A 19025-nucleotide genomic window follows, 5' to 3' on the forward strand; every position below is an offset into this window, starting at 1 on the left:
CAGCAATATTTACAACAAATTTTATTTGGTAGATTTAAATTTTGATCGGAGTGATACTTTTTTATTTGTGCATAACTACAGAAAAATCATACATTTTTGTCAGGATGAATTAATTGTAAATATTAGTTTATTTTTAAAAGGGGAAAAATAGAAAAAAAAGACTTGGTCACAACTGGTTTTATTGTCACTTTGGTTTTTTATATGTTTTTTATATAGGTTAATATATTATTTTAGTATTACGCGTCACACATATCCACTATTAAAGAAACTATCCACTATAGAAACAAGACGTCTCAAATATTCTTCCCTTGACTTTAATTTAAGGTCTTTAAGTCCTCCCAGTATTTCATTGGTTTTCTCATCAATCAAAGGAGGCGCATCTTCATTCTCTATATACATAATTTCCATGAACGTTATTGTTAAACAAAATCCATAATGAATAAATGTCCTTAAATGTTTTTGCATAACATGCAATGGGAATAACTGATTTACGTCACTGCCTAGTTCTGTTAAAACAGACGATAATTCGCTGTAATAAAATTCCAAAAATTCCTTGAATTGTGAAAATTCTTCACTTGATACGTTTAAATAAAGAAAGGCTGAGATATCTAATATCGGCGAATGAAGGCACGTTACTTGGAAATCAATCAGAGCTACATGTTGGGGATTATTTCTGTCGTTGTCCTGTAAATATTAAAGTTATTAGTATTAGTTTTGTAGAATAAACTAACCTAAAACATAATCATAAACTTGTTCTCCAGAATAATTAAGATCTACTAAAAGGACTAATAGAAACCAAGAAACTTCATCAAGGTGAAAGAGGGGCAGATCTGTTAATAGAATATATCTTATGTGTAGTATTTTTATGTTTTTTGTACATTTAATCAAGGGATTTGAGAGGATCTAACTGCTATGTATAAAAGGGCTACTCAAAGACAAACAAAACCTTATATTATGCTTTGTTGATGATTTTAGTACATAACTAATACTATATCAAATATATGGCACGAAAAAATATTTATGCATAATTAATATGCACTATAATTGCAGAACTAAATATTAGATGGACTATTTTATAAAACGTCAAAAAACTGTCAAAGTGTTTATGGCGTATTTCACAGTTTCTGTTAAAAATTTAAATATTGAAACGAATATTTCTACAGTTCAGGACGTGTAAATAGTGAAGAGTAAAAAAATCAAAATACTGTTCATCCGTAGAGGACCGGAGCGCGCGAAACCGATAAAGAGCCGGTATTCGCTGTGAGCCGATGAGTAGAGGGGATTTGACAGTTTTTACCAGCGCTGTTAGTGGTAGTTTTTTACATTTAACTTGTAAATTTTCAAATTAATAATGGCAAATATGGATTTTTCAAAAAAAGATATAGCAGCTGTTATATTGATACATGTAAAAATAATGGATATAACAGTGATTGGAAATTATATTCATTTTCTGTTGCCAATCATAAAACTATTCAAAGAGAAAAGTGGATTATTGCTATCAATAGGAAAAAGTAAGTAAATAACCTATAATACAAACAACATGATATTTGTATGGTGTAAAATAAAAAAATAATTTATTTTGTAGCGAGGATGGATCATTATGGACTCCAAAAAGTCATCATTTAATTTGCAGTGATCACTTTCTTGGAGGAAGAAAATCTGATGCAGAAATGAGCCCAAGTTATGTACCCGAGGCTTGGATGCAGCTCTTATATTCCGAAACATTGCGTAGATGCCCTGCATCAACTAAATCTTTCCCCTTTTTTGGTGTAACTGGTTGAAATGGGATATCATGTGATATAGACTTAAATCCAGTGTAATAATATTCATTTTGATAAAATTCAAACAAATTGATATCTAAGCACTAAAGGCGGAGTCCCATGTATCCGATTTCCGAGGACACGATGATCCGAAAGTATTCTGATTGGTCAAAATCGAATCGGAATATTTTCGCGCCGAATTTCATCCGAAATTTTTAACTATGCTTCGGACATCGGATAAAGATGAAATTATTTTAACTTTTTCCGATAAAACTGATGTTTTGTAACCTAATTTTATTCCAATAGTTTAACATCTGTACATTTAATTTAATGAAATATTAATGTTAATCGAAGAAGCTATGTTCGTAAAGTTAATAAAACGCTATTATTATGTATACTTCTTTTAATTCGCAAAAAAAAGTGTACAATTCGGCAAAGAAAATATTGGGTTCGTGTAATATTTAAGCAAAGAAAGTCACAAGGGGCTTTTAATAATTATAATCTATTGCAGGAAATGAAACTAAATGATATTACCTTAGAATGCCTAATTGCACATAAGTTATTGAGTCTACATAGTTTATTTTACGTTATCCATAATAAACTAAATAATACAATGCAGGAGAAGGGATTATTTCCGCATTCTGCTGTTTTACCACGCAAAAGTGGTAAAACAGCAATTACCATCCAAACAATAAACAAAAAATAGACCATTGAGAGTTACGCACACAAAAAATAACGCTGAGCAAAAACAATAAACAGATAACAGAATGAAAAATGAAAACAAGAGGTGTAAAGGTAACCTTTAACCTTTAAATATTTTATTGGCGTCAATGGCCTCTTGCGTAAGTAGTCATCCAGTCGCAGGAACTTATATCTTAAATATTATAATTATAATGAATAAAATAAAAAAGCGTAATTACTTTTATAATTCATTCTGTGTATTCGTTCAGTAGTCAGTTTACAATAATATTCCAGTTCATAATTTGTGTATTTTTAGAAAAATATCTATTTTTCTCGTTTTGTCATATTTTACTTACAAGAAAGGTACAAGTTTCAAACCGCGAGAGTGCGCTACAAATACAAAGACTTAGCGCCAAATAAACTTTATGCGCATTTTGACAATAATAGTGACAATACCCAGTCCAGACTTGCCAAGATATCTCCATTGTTAGATTTTTTTGATATTAAAATGGAGAATTTTTATTATCTAGAAAGAAAATTAGGCCTGGACGAATCTATGATTTTATGGAGAGGAAGACTTAGTTTTCGTCAATTTCTCAAAGGCAAATAACACAAATATTTTGTTAATCTGTATACTTTGACAGAATGTACTGGGATGATTCAAGGCATATTAGTTTATATTTTTTATTTTTTGATATTAAAATGGAGAATTTTTATTATCTAGAAAGAAAATTAGGCCTGGACGAATCTATGATTTTATGGAGAGGAAGACTTAGTTTTCGTCAATTTCTCAAAGGCAAATAACACAAATATTTTGTTAATCTGTATACTTTGACAGAATGTACTGGGATGATTCAAGGCATATTAGTTTATAGTGGAGCCAGTAACCCTGTAGTTGGAGGACGTAATTATACGGAAAAGTAGTGCTAAATTTGATGGATTCGAAAATAAATGTTGGTCCTCCTTATATATAGATAATTTTTATAATAGTGTTCCATTGTGTATAAAACTAATTTGTGTTAAAACTTATTTTACAGGAACATTGAGAACAGGAAGAGCGGAAAATCCACACGAAATTGTTTCTCGAAAATTAAAACAAAATGAACTGGTGAGTGCTTACAATAATAAAGCTACATGTGTGTGTAAATGGAAAGATCAGCGAGATATTTTAATGATCTCTTCCGAATTTGGTCATGAAATGGTTCTAACAATATCTAGGAAAGGAATTGATCAAAAAAAGCCCCGTTTAGTCGTTGAATATAACAAAAACAAAGGTGGCATTGACTTAGGTGACCAGATGTTAAATTATTACAGTTGCGAACACAAAACTATGAGGTGGTACAAAAAAATAGGCATACATATTTTTCAAATTATGCTAATCAACGTATACTATTTCTATAATAATTCTAATACAAAAATGTCAATGTACGACTTTTGATTGTCCGTGATTGATAGTCTTTTGGGACCAAACCCAAAAATCCCTCAAGTCAAAAAAAATTTGTCGTTTCATTTGTCATCCCATTCCCCTAAATCAGCTAATGGCATTACAAAACGGCGACGGTGTAAATATTGCTGGAAAACTAAAAAAGAAAGAAAGGACTCATTGTTTTATTGTGCGGAGTGCCCTGAACATCTGGGATTGTGCTTAGAAAATTGTTTTAGACGTTTTCATGAAGAAATTGAAAATTAGGTAATTAATTTGTTTTCTTGATGTTGTTGCCATTTAATAATTATTTATGTTAGTGATCTAGGTTCATAATTATATCTTTTCTCGATCAGATTATTATTTTTTTTTTTTAGTTCAACGGACACATTTTCTGCCCTGTGGCCCTGTGGCCACCAACGCGACTCACGCAGTGAGTTTTTTTTGTTACCAAATTAATTTTTTTTTGTACTCATATTTATTATAAATGACTTTTTAAAGTGTATCTTAAAATACATGTCAGTGGCCCACTATTTTCCCTTAAAAAAAGCGACGAAGTTGAACGTGTTAATAGAAAAATTAGGTTCATGTGATCAAACAGTGGAGAATAAAATAAATATTAATAATACTGACTTATTATGAATTAAAGTACGTTCACTCTGTATTTTCCCGTGCCTCATGATTCATTTTCAAACAAGTTAAATCAAAATATTAAATGAAACGTACGTCGATGTGTAGATAATTATCATTGATACCTACTACTGTCAATGTAATAATTACGAAATGGCATACGGAACAGAATTAATAAAAATATGGTGAAAATAATATTAAAAAGTAATCTTAATAATTATTATTTGTACAATCTGCAAAAATAATTAATTTTTGTATCAATTTTATTCTATTGTCACATATCAATTTGGATTTAAAAATAAGCATTCGACAATTGACCAGGTGCATAGAATAACTGCTATAACTGAAAGATCATTAGAGAAAAGAAAAGTCTGTTCTGCAACCTTCCTAGATGTAGCACAGGCGTTTGATAAAGTCTGGCATAAAGGTTTGATACATAAACTTAAATCATTCATGCCTAAACAATATTTAAATATATTACAATCATATCTAGCGAACAGACATTTTAGAGTTAAACAAGAAGATGCATACACTGATCTCAAGGATATTGAAGCAGGTGTTCCACAAGGGAGTGTATTGGGTCCAGTCCTATACCTAATATACACGTGTGATATACCTGAACTAGAAGACGACACCATAGCCACCTTCGCAGATGACACTGCTGTCTTAGCGGTAAGTGACACCGTCGAAGAAACTACAGAAAAACTACAAAATTCAATAAATAAAATCGATGAATGGACCAAAAAATGGAAAATTAAGCTGAATGAGAATAAATCAGTCCATATAAATTTTACCAATAAGAGAATCAATAATATTCCAATTAGAATAAATGATGTCCAAGTGCCTATTGCAACATCAGCAAAGTACTTGGGGATCTTTCTTGATGCGAAACTTCGCTGGAAAGCTCACGTGAAGAAGAAAAGAGAAGAACTAGGCATCCGCTACAAGAAAATGTATTGGTTGATGGGAAGACATTCCTCTCTATCCATAAATAATAAACTCCTAATCTATAAACAAATACTGAGACCAATATGGACCTACGGCTGCCAACTCTGGGACAGTGCTAAGCCTAGTAACATCAAAGTAATCCAGATATTCCAGAATAAAGTGCTGAGGAACATCGTAGATACGCCTTGGTACGTTAGGAATAGCGACCTTCACCAGGACCTCAAGATGGTCAAGAAATAATCAGATAATCAATCAGATAATCAGATAATCAAGAAATTTGCAGGGAGCCATGAACAACGACTCCATCATCATGTAAACGTCGAGGCTATCCAGCTCCTCGACAATACGAACCTAGAGAGAAGGCTCAAAAGAACAAAGCCTTTTGAACTAATATAATGAGTGAGTGAAAAGCAGAGTAAAGTGTTGTGCGAGTATGCATGCTAAATTTAATGCTAGTTATTAGAAATAATAGGAAAGATACTAGTGAGTAGACACCTAATTTTAAGATTTCAATAATTTAAGTTAGTGATAACAAAGTGTGATAACATAGTGATTAAACAAAGTGATAATTGGTCTTACTGACCAGATTTTAATGTAAGTACACTTCTGTGTCTTTAGTAAAAAAAAAAACATAGCACCAATGGCGAACGCGGTTATGATTTGGATGGGTGACTGCTAAGAAACCATGTAGCTGAGGAACACCTCGTGTTGTTGCCTTATTTTAATTCTTGATATTATTTTAAGGGCCATTTTGGAAAATAGTTGGGATTAAAATTGGTTTAATAATAATAATAATAAAATACAAATAAACTGTTTAAATTATATTTATTTCGTTGAAATCATATAATAGAGGTATAACTTCTTATGTGCGTACTAAGTACACAGTGTTTTTTTTTATTGAAATGTTTATTCTTTTTCACTATTGAGGAGATTGATGGACTCAACATTAAACAGTTTAAACCATATACCGACTATTACTATATAAACATATATGTTTATATAGTAATGTTTAGTTTAGTTTAGTTATGTTTATAAACATAAACATAAAATGGTAATAAAAAAATTTAAAAAAAGTCACAACAACAAAGTTAATATTTTTAGGACGATTTAATATTACTAATGTTGAGAAATACAAAAACTATCGATTGAATTACATAAAAAACAATTAATATTTTTATTATATCGCACGTTTAGGGAAACAGTGACACAAGTGTACATTTTTCACAAATTGAGTTATCAACACTACAATCTTACTAATACTCGTCTTTGTCTGGGGACCCAAAAGTCGGAATTGCAGTTTTTTTTTGTCACTCATGTGACTTTGATCAATTTATGGATTTAATTAAAGGAAAAAGATCTGTTTAGTGGTTATCGTATGTCACTCAATATTGTACTGAAATACATTGGTTTTAAATTGCTAAAAGATAATCCAAGACGAGGACTGATGGAACTATCTCATATTGCTGTGAAGTGAGCAGAATCTTTGAGATTATATAAAAAATATAAACATAAAGAACAGTTCAAGTTTGTTGTTATAGATGAAACTTGATATATAGATTTATATGCTGCTTATGGCAAGATGAGAATAAAATATGTGTAAAATCTATTAAAACTGATGGAAAACTGTAATATTAATTTATATTCACCATAATATATAACCGTAATAATATTGCAAACATAAAGGTGTTGAAATACTTTTTTTTGTAGATATATTATTCTTATAAATAGATAGTTCTGCTAGGCTTTTACGAATTTATTTCCACCCTAGTAATTTTTTACCCTCAACTAACCCATTCAGGGGTTAGTTGAGGGTGAAAAATGAGGGTGAAGTCATAACAATTCTCACGTTAAAATTTAAGGTGATGAAAAATCTATTTTTATAATTTTACTGTACTGTATCAATCAATAATTCTGTTAGATCAAAAATTGATGGCGAAATTTTTTTTATATTCCACTATACTCTACTTATAATTGAAATAAAAAAGTGTTTTAACAAGTTTTTGCTACACTTTCACCACCCTGATAATTTTCCACTACTAAAGCAATTTTATTTGGAAACGTTCCCATTAGCTAAATATTCGTTCCAGCAGAATTTAAAAAAAAATATTTTTGAAGTACCACGGTGTTTTGATAAATTTTTACAAATTTATTACCACCCTATTAATTTTTCACTTCCTAACTACCTCTTGTGAGAAGTCAATATTAAGCTATTAAGCGGAAGCTCGAATATTAAGCTAGCTAAATCAAATAAAAATTTTGCAATACCACATGATTCAGATCGATTTTTCAGGCCCCAAACGTGCTACTGCATCATTAGCCGCGGACTCAATTTCGTTTAGGTTTTCCATTTTCGCACTAAATTTGCGCTTGCGGTTGCAACAACAATAAGCTGTCTTTAATAACTGCAAACAATCCCACCGACGACTTAATTATTTTAATTTCTAACATCTAGACGACTTTGATAGTTGTCACAGTTAATTTCGAGTAAAAATAGCGTATGAATTGTACTATTTATGGTTGAAAATTGCTACGTTTGAAGAAAAAATAGTATACTTTATTCGACAAAGAAGCGACTTTTCTTGACTTGCCCTCATTTCGTTCGGCGCGTAATATCGGGCGTGTCAAGAAAAGTCGTGTTTCTCCGCCTCATAAAGTAATATACTATTACTCAGAATAAAACACAATCAGGCAGAGGCCCTATATTTGAAAATTATTGCCAAAGTTAAATAATAATGAAGAAGAGAGTACTAATACAAAGTCCGATTAAGACTGCTACCCCCACTCCTTGATTGGCGGTACACTTTGCTCAGGTCTATGGATGTACACAGTAAATACAAATCTTTTAATCTTTTAACAATAGGGACGCAAGGTGTCCCGACACTCCTTTCTTCTTCTTCTTCTCGTGCCACTCCTAGCGGAGATTGGAAATCATCATGGCCACTGCGACTTTGTTAGCAGCGCGCCTAAAAAGTTCAATCGAACTACACCCGAACCATTCACGTAGATTACGAAGCCACGATATTTTTCTTCTTCCCACACTTCTTTTGCCCTTAATTTTGCCCTGCATGATATTTTTTAAAAGTTCGTACTTTTCACCTCTCACAATGTGCCCCAAGTATTCCATCTTTCTAGTTTTTATCTCATTTAGAATTTCGCATCTTTTGTCTAAAGTTTGGAGTACTTGCGTGTTAGTGACGCGGTCCATCCATGATATTCTGAGAATGCGCCTATAGCACCACATCTCGAAAGCTTCGATGTTTTTTGTGGTCAACTGTTTTAGTGTCCAAGCCTTTACTCCATACAACAGGGTAGAAAAGACATAACACCGCAGCATTCGTATTCGTAACTTTATATTGATATCACGATTGCAAAAGAGTTTGCGCATTCTATTAAAGACTGATCTAGCGATTTCTATTCTACATCTAATCTCTTTTGTTTGATCAGTATCGTCTGTGATCCAAGCACCTAGATATTTATAACAGGACACACGCTCAATCGTTGTATTGTCTATTACAAGATTAGCTCTGATGTTCTTTGATTTCGTGATTACCATAAATTTAGTTTTTTTCAAATTAATTTTCAAGCCGTAACCCTCCGTGACCCTCCTTTACAATTAGGTAATTAATGAATAGACATAATAAATTATTTCAATTAGACTATTTCGTATCTGGTAATAATTATTCTGTGAAATATAACAATTCCATTATATTTACTATAACTCAACTTGATTTCAGTTATTTTATATTCATAAAAGGAACTCACGATTCGATTCCTCTTAGCCATGTATTTACTACTATAATCAGAGTCAATTTGTTAAAACAGTTAAAATTTATAATTTTTGTAATACAGTATTTTCATATTTTCAATATTTAAACATTTAAAAAATAAATATTAGCACAGAGTAATTACTATTTAAATGGGAATAAGCTACAATTAATGGTTAAAGTACGTTTAATGATGTTTCAATTTTCACCTCGGAAATCGTTCTCAAAATACAAACATTAGTAAATTAAACAATTTTTTTTTGTAGTTGATATGAAAAATAAAAAGATGATCGCTATCATGAGTTATGACTCAAATTTAAACGGAGAGCTTTACTGCAACATTTTAGAGTAAGTAATTGTACCAGCACTGCACACTTTACATAATAATATGGCTAACGAGGCTTCGTTTTAACAATATGGAGTACTGGCTCACAATATTCGAGGAGTCGCCAAATTTCTTGATGAAATATTTAGCGGTAGTCGGATATCTAATAAAGATCCGTTTTTCTGGTCGCCAAGATCATGTTGTCACTAATAGATTATCATATTTGAAGATATGTTAAAAATAAAAACGAAAAATGTCTTACCTGGGACATATAGTAAAGGGAAGTGGATATAACATATAACAACTGATCCTTTAAGGTAAAATAGAGGCCGTAAGGTGTAGGAAGAAAACAAGTTTCTTGGTTAAAAAACATTCGTGAACGGAAACAGATAATAAATGCAGGACAATTATTCCATATTGCAGAAGATCGAGAAGCCTTCTCAATGCTGATTGCCAACGTCGGGTAATTCTGATATGGCACGCGAAAAAGAAGAATTTAAAAATAAGGTGTTTTCTGAACCTGTCACTACTGAGGGAGCTGTATTAAATAAAGTCCTTTAAATTCTTAACGAAATAGATAAAGAATCAATATCAAGAGCTACTAATGAAAATCTGATTAAAAGACTTCATAAATGATTGAATGTTGATGGGTAACATTTTGAAAATTTATAACATTAATAAGCTATTTTCTTTGATAGCACCATTTTAATTATTCAATGATTACCTTACAATATGAAAGTTTTAAATTAACACAACATAGTCTGCGGAACGACATTAACGAGAACACGTCGGACATAATAGAGAGATGGGATAAATCGAGGGAAGCAAGCCAAACAACATGCGCGACTCTATTAAAGCGTGAGAGACGGAAGAAGGAAGAATGGATGTCTGATGAGATAATGGATATGATGGATGAAAGACGTAAATTCAAGATAAAAATGAAGAAAAATACCAGCAGATCCACAAAATCATAAGAACGAAAATTCGAGAAGCCAAAGAAAAATGGTTTTCCAACGAATGCAGGGAAATAGAACAATACGAACGAAAATACGACAGTTACAATATGCACAAAAAAATAAAATCAATGACAAACAAGAGGAAATTTAATAAGTCACCCAACAGCATAAAAGATGGCGATGGAAATCTTATCTCGGATCCATCAATGATCTTAGAAACATGGAAATCATACATAGAAAAATTATTTGCATCTGACAGGACTGATGATCACCTATATGGAGAAGGAGAAACAGGACCTTCAATCCTTAAATCGGAGATAGAAGATGCCATTGCAGCACTAAAAAACAATAAAAAAAATTTTGAATAAAATCCTTTATAAAAAGGTATATAAAAAACCAAGTTGGGCTATGTTGAATTGACAAAACGTTTTCGGAATAAGTATTCCATCATCAGTGTCCTAAAATAGTATTTAACCACTTAATTAAAAAGAACATGAAATAATTTAATTTTTGACTAAGGTTAATGTAAAATGTGGTTAATACTTACTAGCTAATACATGAATGTAGCCACTAAATATGTGGGTAAAAACCCTTTAAAAATTATTAAATGAAATTTAGTTTACATTATGTCTAATTTACAGTTAAGATGGTAAAGTTACCGTTGGATTGGTAACATGGCGACATATGACTCTACATTAAGTTGCAAGTCCTGAGACGGTATGTCTACGAGGACTTTATCAAAGCAACTGATTGAAATGACAATCTTGGCAGGTTATGACGGAAGTTATGACAGAGCAGTCAGTGTAACTGTATATGTCTATTTAAGACAGAAGCCAACGTTGTTTAAAATTGTGAAAGTTGAAATAAAATAAAATTATAACAGTATCAACCATCAATGTTATTGTTATAAATTATGTATGTGAAATGAAATTGTGGTGAGAAAATTATGTGATTATAGTTAGGCAACCAACTATATAGTGTCAAGTGGTGTGATGAAAAGATTCTAATATAAGGCCCTTTATGTTTTAATAACATTTGGTACCTGGAAAATAGAAACTAGACACAGGTGGAAAGTTGGGTTCTTGAAAAAGTATAGGAATTAATATATTTAATATGTGAGGATGTTATTCAATGAATGAAATAAAACTATTATGATATAAAGTTCATGTAAAAATTGACTTATAACTCAATTATATTAGGCCCTGTATGTCAAAAAACAACATTTGGTACCTGGAAAATGTAAAACTTCGTGAGTTGCAAGTTCATGAATCTTTTCATCACACCACTTGACACTGTATAGTTGGTTGCCTAACTATAATCACATAATTTTCTCACCACAACTTCATTTCACATACATAATTTATAACAATAACATTGATGGTTGATACTGTTATAATTTTATTTTATTTCAACTTTCACAATTTTAAACAACGTTGGCTTCTGTCTTAAATAGACATATACAGTTACACTGACTGCTCTGTCATAACTTCCGTTATAACCTGCCAAGATTGTCATTTCAATCAGTTGCTTTGATAAAGTCCTCGTAGACATACCGTCTCAGGACTTGCAATTTAATGTATGTAGAGTCATATGTCGCCATGTTACCAATCCAACGGTAACTTTACCATCTTAACTGTAAATTAGACATAATGTAAACTAAATTTCATTTAATAATTTTTAAAGGGTTTTTACCCACATATTTAGTGGCTACATCCATGTATTAACTAGTAAGTATTAACCACATTTTACATTAACCTTAGTCAAAACTTAAATTATTTCATGTTCTTCTTAATTAAGTGGTTAAATACTATTTTAGGACACTGAAGATGGAATACTAATTCCGAAAACGTTTTGTCAATTCAACATAGCCCAACTGGGTTTTTTATATACCTTTTTATAAAGGATTTTATTCAAAAAAAATTTTAATATATGGTATACAGCCAAATACAGGAACTTTGTTTCCTTGTGGATAAAAAACCATAAGTCAGCAGGTCCGGACAATGTACCCTGCGAAATATTAAAGATCCTATGTAAATCAGACAAACAGTTCCTTGATAATCTAGTTGAACTTTTTAACAACATATTAGCGGTAAAATCCCGGAGAACTGGCTGCAGTCAACATTTATTACAATCCCGAAGAAACCAAATGCCCAGATCTGTGATGACTACCGGCTTATAAGCTTGATTAATCATGTCACTAAAGCGTTCACTAAGATCATTCATAGAAGAATATATGATAAATGTGAGTCAAATATTGATAGATCGCAGTTTGGCTTTCGGAAAGCACTTGGAACAGGAGAAGCAATTTTCGCTCTCCAGGTGCTTATACAGCGGTGTAGAGACGTTGATAAGGACGTGTATTTGTGCTTTGTGGATTTTAGAAAAGCATTTGACAATGTCAATCATGAACAATTGATAGATATTCTGCGAAAGACAGGTATTGACGACAAGGACATTCGAATTGTGGCAAACCTATACTGGGGTCAAACAGCAAGAGCAAAAATTGGCAACGAACTCACTAAAAGTGTGCAGATCAAAAGAGGTGTCCGTCAGGGTTGTATATTATCCCCACTTCTATTCAATATTTATTCCGAAGAAATATTTAATAAATGTATGGAAAATGCAAATGAGGACATAAAAATAAACGGCGAGTTAACGAACAATATAAGATATGCCGACGACACGGTGATCCTTGCCAGTACCATAGACGAATTACAGCGGGTAATGGAAAGAGTTTATTCAGTTAGTGGGGAATACGGCCTGAGCCTCAACTTCAAGAAGATAAAGTGGATGCTGATAAGCAGGAAGCAACAGCCTGCTCGACAGTTACGGATAAGTAACATACTAATTGACCATGTAGAATCTTATGTGTACCTTGGCACCAACGTAAATGCAAAATGGGAACAGGCCACAGAAATTAAGGCGAGAATAGAACGAGCTAGAGCAGCATTTAGCAATATGAAAAAGCTCCTCATAAGCAGGGATTGGTTTCTTCCCCTAAAACTACGTCTAGTTAAATGCTACATTTTTCCGATCATACTGTATGGTGTGGAGGCCTGGACGCTGACGGAGACGCTCACGAGAAAACTAGAAGCATTCGAAATGTGGGTGTACCGACGCATTCTTCGTATATCCTGGACCGAACATGTCACCAACATAGAGGTAATCCAAAGAATCGGAAAGGAGAAAGAAATCGTGAATACAATTAAACAAAGAAAGCTTGAATATCTAGGCCACATATTGAGACACAATAAGTACCGTCTACTGCAATTGATTGTCCAGGGAAAAATAGACAGTAAGCGAGGGCCAGGAAGGAGAAGACACTCGTGGCTCCAAAATCTGAGGAAGTGGTTCGGGCTCACATCGGTCGAACTATTCAGAAGCGCCGCAAACAAGATCAGAATTAAATAAATATAAGGTTGAATGCTCGAATAAATGAACTTTGATCAGATAAAAGGCATATATCGAGCACAGTTTAATTTAATCTTGCCCAAGTACTTTCGATCCCTAGATCATCTTCAGGGGCATCTGAAATAAGCCAAGAAACGTTTTTTTATAACCACAGAAATTGATTAACTTCGATAAAAACTCGAAGTTTATGTTTAAAAAAAGGTTTTTATGTGATTAACGTTTATAGACTTACTTCGTCAATTGTGGCCTATCCGGCAAGAACAAGATGTTGGGATGGAGGTTATTAAGATCATCCAGAATCTGTAAAGCATCATCTTTAAAATATATAAACAACCAACAGGTTTAGCAATGGGATCTCCACTATTACCTTTTCTGGCTGACATTTTCTTAGACAGCTTAGAACAGAAGTTCTAAACAACAACAACAACAAAATAGTTTTTTGGTCAAGGTATGTTGATGATTGTATAGCTCTCATACAGGGAACCCAAGATGATGCTTTACAGATTCTGGATGATCTTAATAACCTCAATCCCAACATCTCTTTTACTCTGGAACCAGAATCTGATAAAAAGTTGAACTTCTTGGATATGACTATTTCCCGTAATAAAGATTCTTTAGAGTACAATATTTACAGAAAACCTACCCAAACAGATCATGTTATACATGATACATCTAATCATCCAACCCAACATAAAATGGCTGCTTTCAACAGTTACATTCATAGGTTACTCAAATTTCCACTTTCTAATGATAACTTTAATTCAGAACTTAATAAAACAAATTGCTTTCAATAATGGTTATGATCCGAACATTATCTATAAGCTTCTAAATAGATCCAAACTAAAAATTGCAGAAAAGCTTGCATATTCGTCACAATGTTTTCTTCAACCTACTGCTTCAAATAACACCAGATATTTCTCCTTCACCTATATTAGCAGCATTTCCAATAAAATATCTAAACTTTTTACTTCTACAATCGATAACATCAAAATTTCCTTCAAGTCACACAACACCTTAGGTTCCTTCTTAATCAACACCAAAGATAGGATGAACACACTTGACAAAAGTGGTATTTACAAATTAAAATGTGATGATTGTGATGCCTCTTTTGTAGGTAGAACTATTAGAAAGTTATCCACTAGAGTTTCAGAACATTTGAAAAGACCAAACTCTTCAAGTTTTGGTCAACACTTATTATCCAGTAAAGACAATTTTAACATCAACACTGGTTCATCTATCTTACATGACATTAGTAAAAAGAAAAACTATATGGAGTTGGATTTATTGAAAGATTTGGAAATTACAAGGGAAACAAATGAAAACTCTCACTGTCTTAATACTCAAATTAATTTAAATTGTACTAAATTTAAACCTATTTTTAAAAACTTTATTACAGCTTCACCTCGTAGGGGACCCAGCTCGACTGTTTAGACTTCCTGCACTGAGCACATCCATAGTAATTTTATAGTTATACCATTGACTGTGGGTTCAACTGAACTACTTGGATTACACCCCATTTATATACTTTGCTTTCCATTTTGATTTTCAATTATTAGTATTTTAATTACATAGTCAGATCTCTTCCTTTCTACATTACAGATAGTGCTTGGTAGACCATTTTATTGTAGTCAACCACCCACTGTCTAATATATTGTTTAGTCCGCTTCTTGCATTCTTACTTTTCGTCGATTTCAGTTGCTCTCAAACTAACACCTTAATTATTACAGACATGTTTAAGTGTGAGATCTGGATTATTCAATCTACTTAAAAAATATTCTATATAATTTTATATTTCATCAGTGACCTCCTATAGTAGTGTCAGTTGGACTTTTGGTCAATACTTAGTTTCATAGAATTGTAAAAGGTGCAGATCACATATCTATGATTGTGACTGCTCATCCAAGTTGTCATTTGTCACATGTCACCCCAACATTTCCGTTAGATCAGGAGCCATTCTGTCTCCGGCTTCTTCAAGTAATGTAGCCTTTCTTAAATAATTTTAAAGTGTTTGTTTGTCCATTTGTAGTGTAGTGTTATGTACATTTATATGTTTATGACATCTTGTTCTTGCCGGATAGACCACAATTGACGAAGTAAGTCTATAAACGTTAATCACATAAAAACCTTTTTTCAACCATAAACTTCGAGTTTTTATCGAAGTTAATCAATTTCTTTGGTTATAAAAAAACGTTTCTTGGCTTATTTCAGATGCCCCTGAAGATGATCTAGGGATCGAAAGTACTTGGGCAAGATTAAATTAAACTGTGCTCGATATATGCCTTTTATCTGATCAAAGATCAGAATTGCCATGTTAATAGCCAACGTTCGTAACGGACAGGGCACTTGAAGAAGAAGAAGTCTGCGGAAATCTTTTTGTGGCAAAAATGTATGAAGTTAATTTGTTTGAAAAGTCCAAGAGATAGATATAGGGAAAAATAATAAAAATCAATAGTAAAAAACATATTTTTCGAAAAGAATAAATCACCTACAGGGTGTGCCATTAAAAAAACGGAATTAGGCGAAAATTTAGGATGCCGGTTTTAAGCCAATTTTGACAGCACACTGTATAATGAAAAAGGCAACTTTATACTGTAAACAAAAATGCTGGATCTGGTTAATAAGATCATAAGAAATTTAGGGTATTAAACTTAATATACATGGTAGAGAAGTGTAATTTTCAAACAAAAACCATTATAACTCAAAACTGGTTTAAAATAGGTATGGGGAAGTATTAACAAAAAATGTTCAGAATAATATAAATATTTTGAAAATTAGAAATATATAAGGTGTCCCTTTAAAGAACACAAAGTTATAAGCAACTTATGGAACACTATATGGAACACTATATTAAACACTATATGGAACTTTCCAACTACAGAAGTAGCGAATAAATGAAAATTTTTCACTCTTCAAAACCCCATTATTTCAATTTTCATAATTCAGTTACCTTTAGTTCTCGAGATATGTCTAATTGGCCGTTTATCTGCCGCACCCTGTGCGGCATACAGTTTGTTGAGATAATTTTGTTGCTGTTGGTGTTTGGTGTTTCAATAATAAAACGATACTGGATTATGCTAGACTTATGTAAATTACCCTGTATATTTAAGTGTTTAAAAGGCAGACGTTTAAATTTAAAAGTTTTAAAGAAAACCAGCACACACACAAATTTAAAAGTTAAAAAGTCCCAGCGTTGTTTATAATTTTCTAAAATATGGACACAAACAATTTTATTCCATAAGTGGTTTTCACACTGTGTAATTTCAAAATTAGAAAGACGTTATATCTAGGACACATAATGCGCCATAGGGAATTTGAGCAGCTCCAGGTAATATTAGAAGGCAAGATTAAAGGTAAAAGGGGCATAGGACGAAAGAAAAAATAAATTAATTAATCAAGCCCAGAATAGAGATAAATTTGCCATATTGATCGCCAACCTCAACAGAAGAGGCACTTAGGAGGAGGAGGAATTTCAAAATCTCACCAAAGCAATATAAAAGATAAAATCTATTCACAACCATTTTCACAACTTTACAGGAAAAAAGGTCAAATACTACTTACGATTGGTCAAATTCGATAAGACAGTTAGGTGCGAAGTACAAAAAATTAAAGAAGTTATAGTAACGACGAATTACTTTAGGGACTATTAGTGGTACTATATTAATAAAAATTATAGAGTATTTACCTTAAAAAGAAACAGCATATTAGCGTTATGGCAGTCACCATGAATAATTACTTTCTCGTCTAAAGTACCATCGGCAGCTTCAATATAACGATTAAAAATACTCTTTTCGCAAATATACTTTTCAAATCTGGCCGATAAGTCTTCTCTTCCTGCTTCTTTTAATGTATTGACTACAGCAGTTGATCTACTGTCTATGAGTGGTTTAAAATGACTCAATGCCTCGCTTATTAAAGGATGCAAGTTCTCAGAAATATTTTTAAATAGTTCTATACTCTGATCTTTTATTGCAAGGCCCAAAGCGTGTAATTTGGCATAAGATTTTAAGCATAATTTGATTTGCGCAGAGTTCATCGGTTTGTCTTTTTGTTGCAGCACGTAACCTTTCTTTTTAAGATTTTCTAATACAACAACGTTATTTTTGCCCTCCAAAAATGCTTTGTGGCAGTTTGGAACTATATAAAGATCATCTTTCAACGTTTTGTTTTTATAAAACGTTTGATATGCTGGAATGATGGCACTATACAAATATACTTCCCTCCTACAGAATTCTTGAATTACCGAAATTTGTTTTTGAACTAGTGGATTCTGATTGTTGCGTTTTAGAGCTATATACACTGTTTTACCGTCTGCAACTTTACCTTCACTTAACGGAAGTTCAACTTTTGCAAAAATAAACTCTCCAGAATAACCTTCCCCTTTCTGGGTTGTATTTTCTACGGTGATACTACAATTTTTAGTACCTACGGATTGTTGAATCCAGGATTTTACTTCCTCTGTAAGAATATATTCCATTTTGCACTATTCAAAAACACTATCTAGTAGAAAATAATATTCGAAGTAACTATAACTTGCACCCTTTTAATAAATATTATTCAAACACAAAATTTTATGGTTTCGTCTTAAAAACTGTTTTATATACACCTTTGAATCGACAAACAGATAACTGAGCAAGTGGATCTCAAAATATATAAATTTTTAAATTACTAGCTTTTTGGATATAAATAAACGTGAAGGTTAAGTACGAGGAAAATCAGTGATGATTCTATTATTACTTTAAATTTCAATGTTAATACAGTCAAACACGCTTATGTGAATGCCGACCAAGAATATTCCTATAACCGGGATATTCGAATACCTGATCGTTGATGGCCGGAAGACCGACCGAAGATACATAATAATATTACATAATATGTAATATATGTACTATGTACGTACATACATACATATATTTATGTACAGTACATGTGTTACAGTAGTGTAATTATTAACTATTCTATTAACACTTTGACTGCCGTGTGTATACCTTAATATACACAGTGGCTGAGTTCAAACCGCCACGTGTATATTTACATATACACAGTCAGTAAGGATCGTTTGGCCATGTGTATTTCACAGGAGCATACTTAACGTATATTTCTAATAGGATTTAGGTTAGCGTGGCCTGG

At 32.3% G+C, this 19025-nt stretch overlaps 1 protein-coding gene across 1 annotated transcript; it reads right to left on the reverse strand.

The window, feature by feature from the left end:
• Positions 1-162: 162 nt before the first annotated feature.
• On the reverse strand, positions 163-18581 carry LOC140447794 (uncharacterized). Its single transcript, XM_072540652.1, has 2 exons — positions 17581-18581; positions 163-684 (listed from the first exon to the last, which is right to left on the reverse strand). Exons 1-2 carry the CDS (start codon positions 18370-18372, stop codon positions 244-246), a joined length of 1233 nt encoding a protein of 410 aa, XP_072396753.1. The 5' UTR covers positions 18373-18581; the 3' UTR covers positions 163-243.
• Positions 18582-19025: the final 444 nt, after the last annotated feature.

Source organism: Diabrotica undecimpunctata, chromosome 8, assembly GCF_040954645.1.
Source record: "Diabrotica undecimpunctata isolate CICGRU chromosome 8, icDiaUnde3, whole genome shotgun sequence".
NCBI classification, from domain to species: domain Eukaryota; kingdom Metazoa; phylum Arthropoda; class Insecta; order Coleoptera; family Chrysomelidae; genus Diabrotica; species Diabrotica undecimpunctata.

Coding starts and splice junctions, on each gene's coding strand:
- LOC140447794 (XM_072540652.1), bottom strand. CDS start 18,372: ATGGAATATATTCTTACAGAGGAAGTAAAATCCTGGATTCAACAATCC. Junction 685..17,580: donor ATATGCTGTTTCTTTTTAAG/GTAAATACTCTA, acceptor TAATATTTACAG/GACAACGACAGAAATAATCC.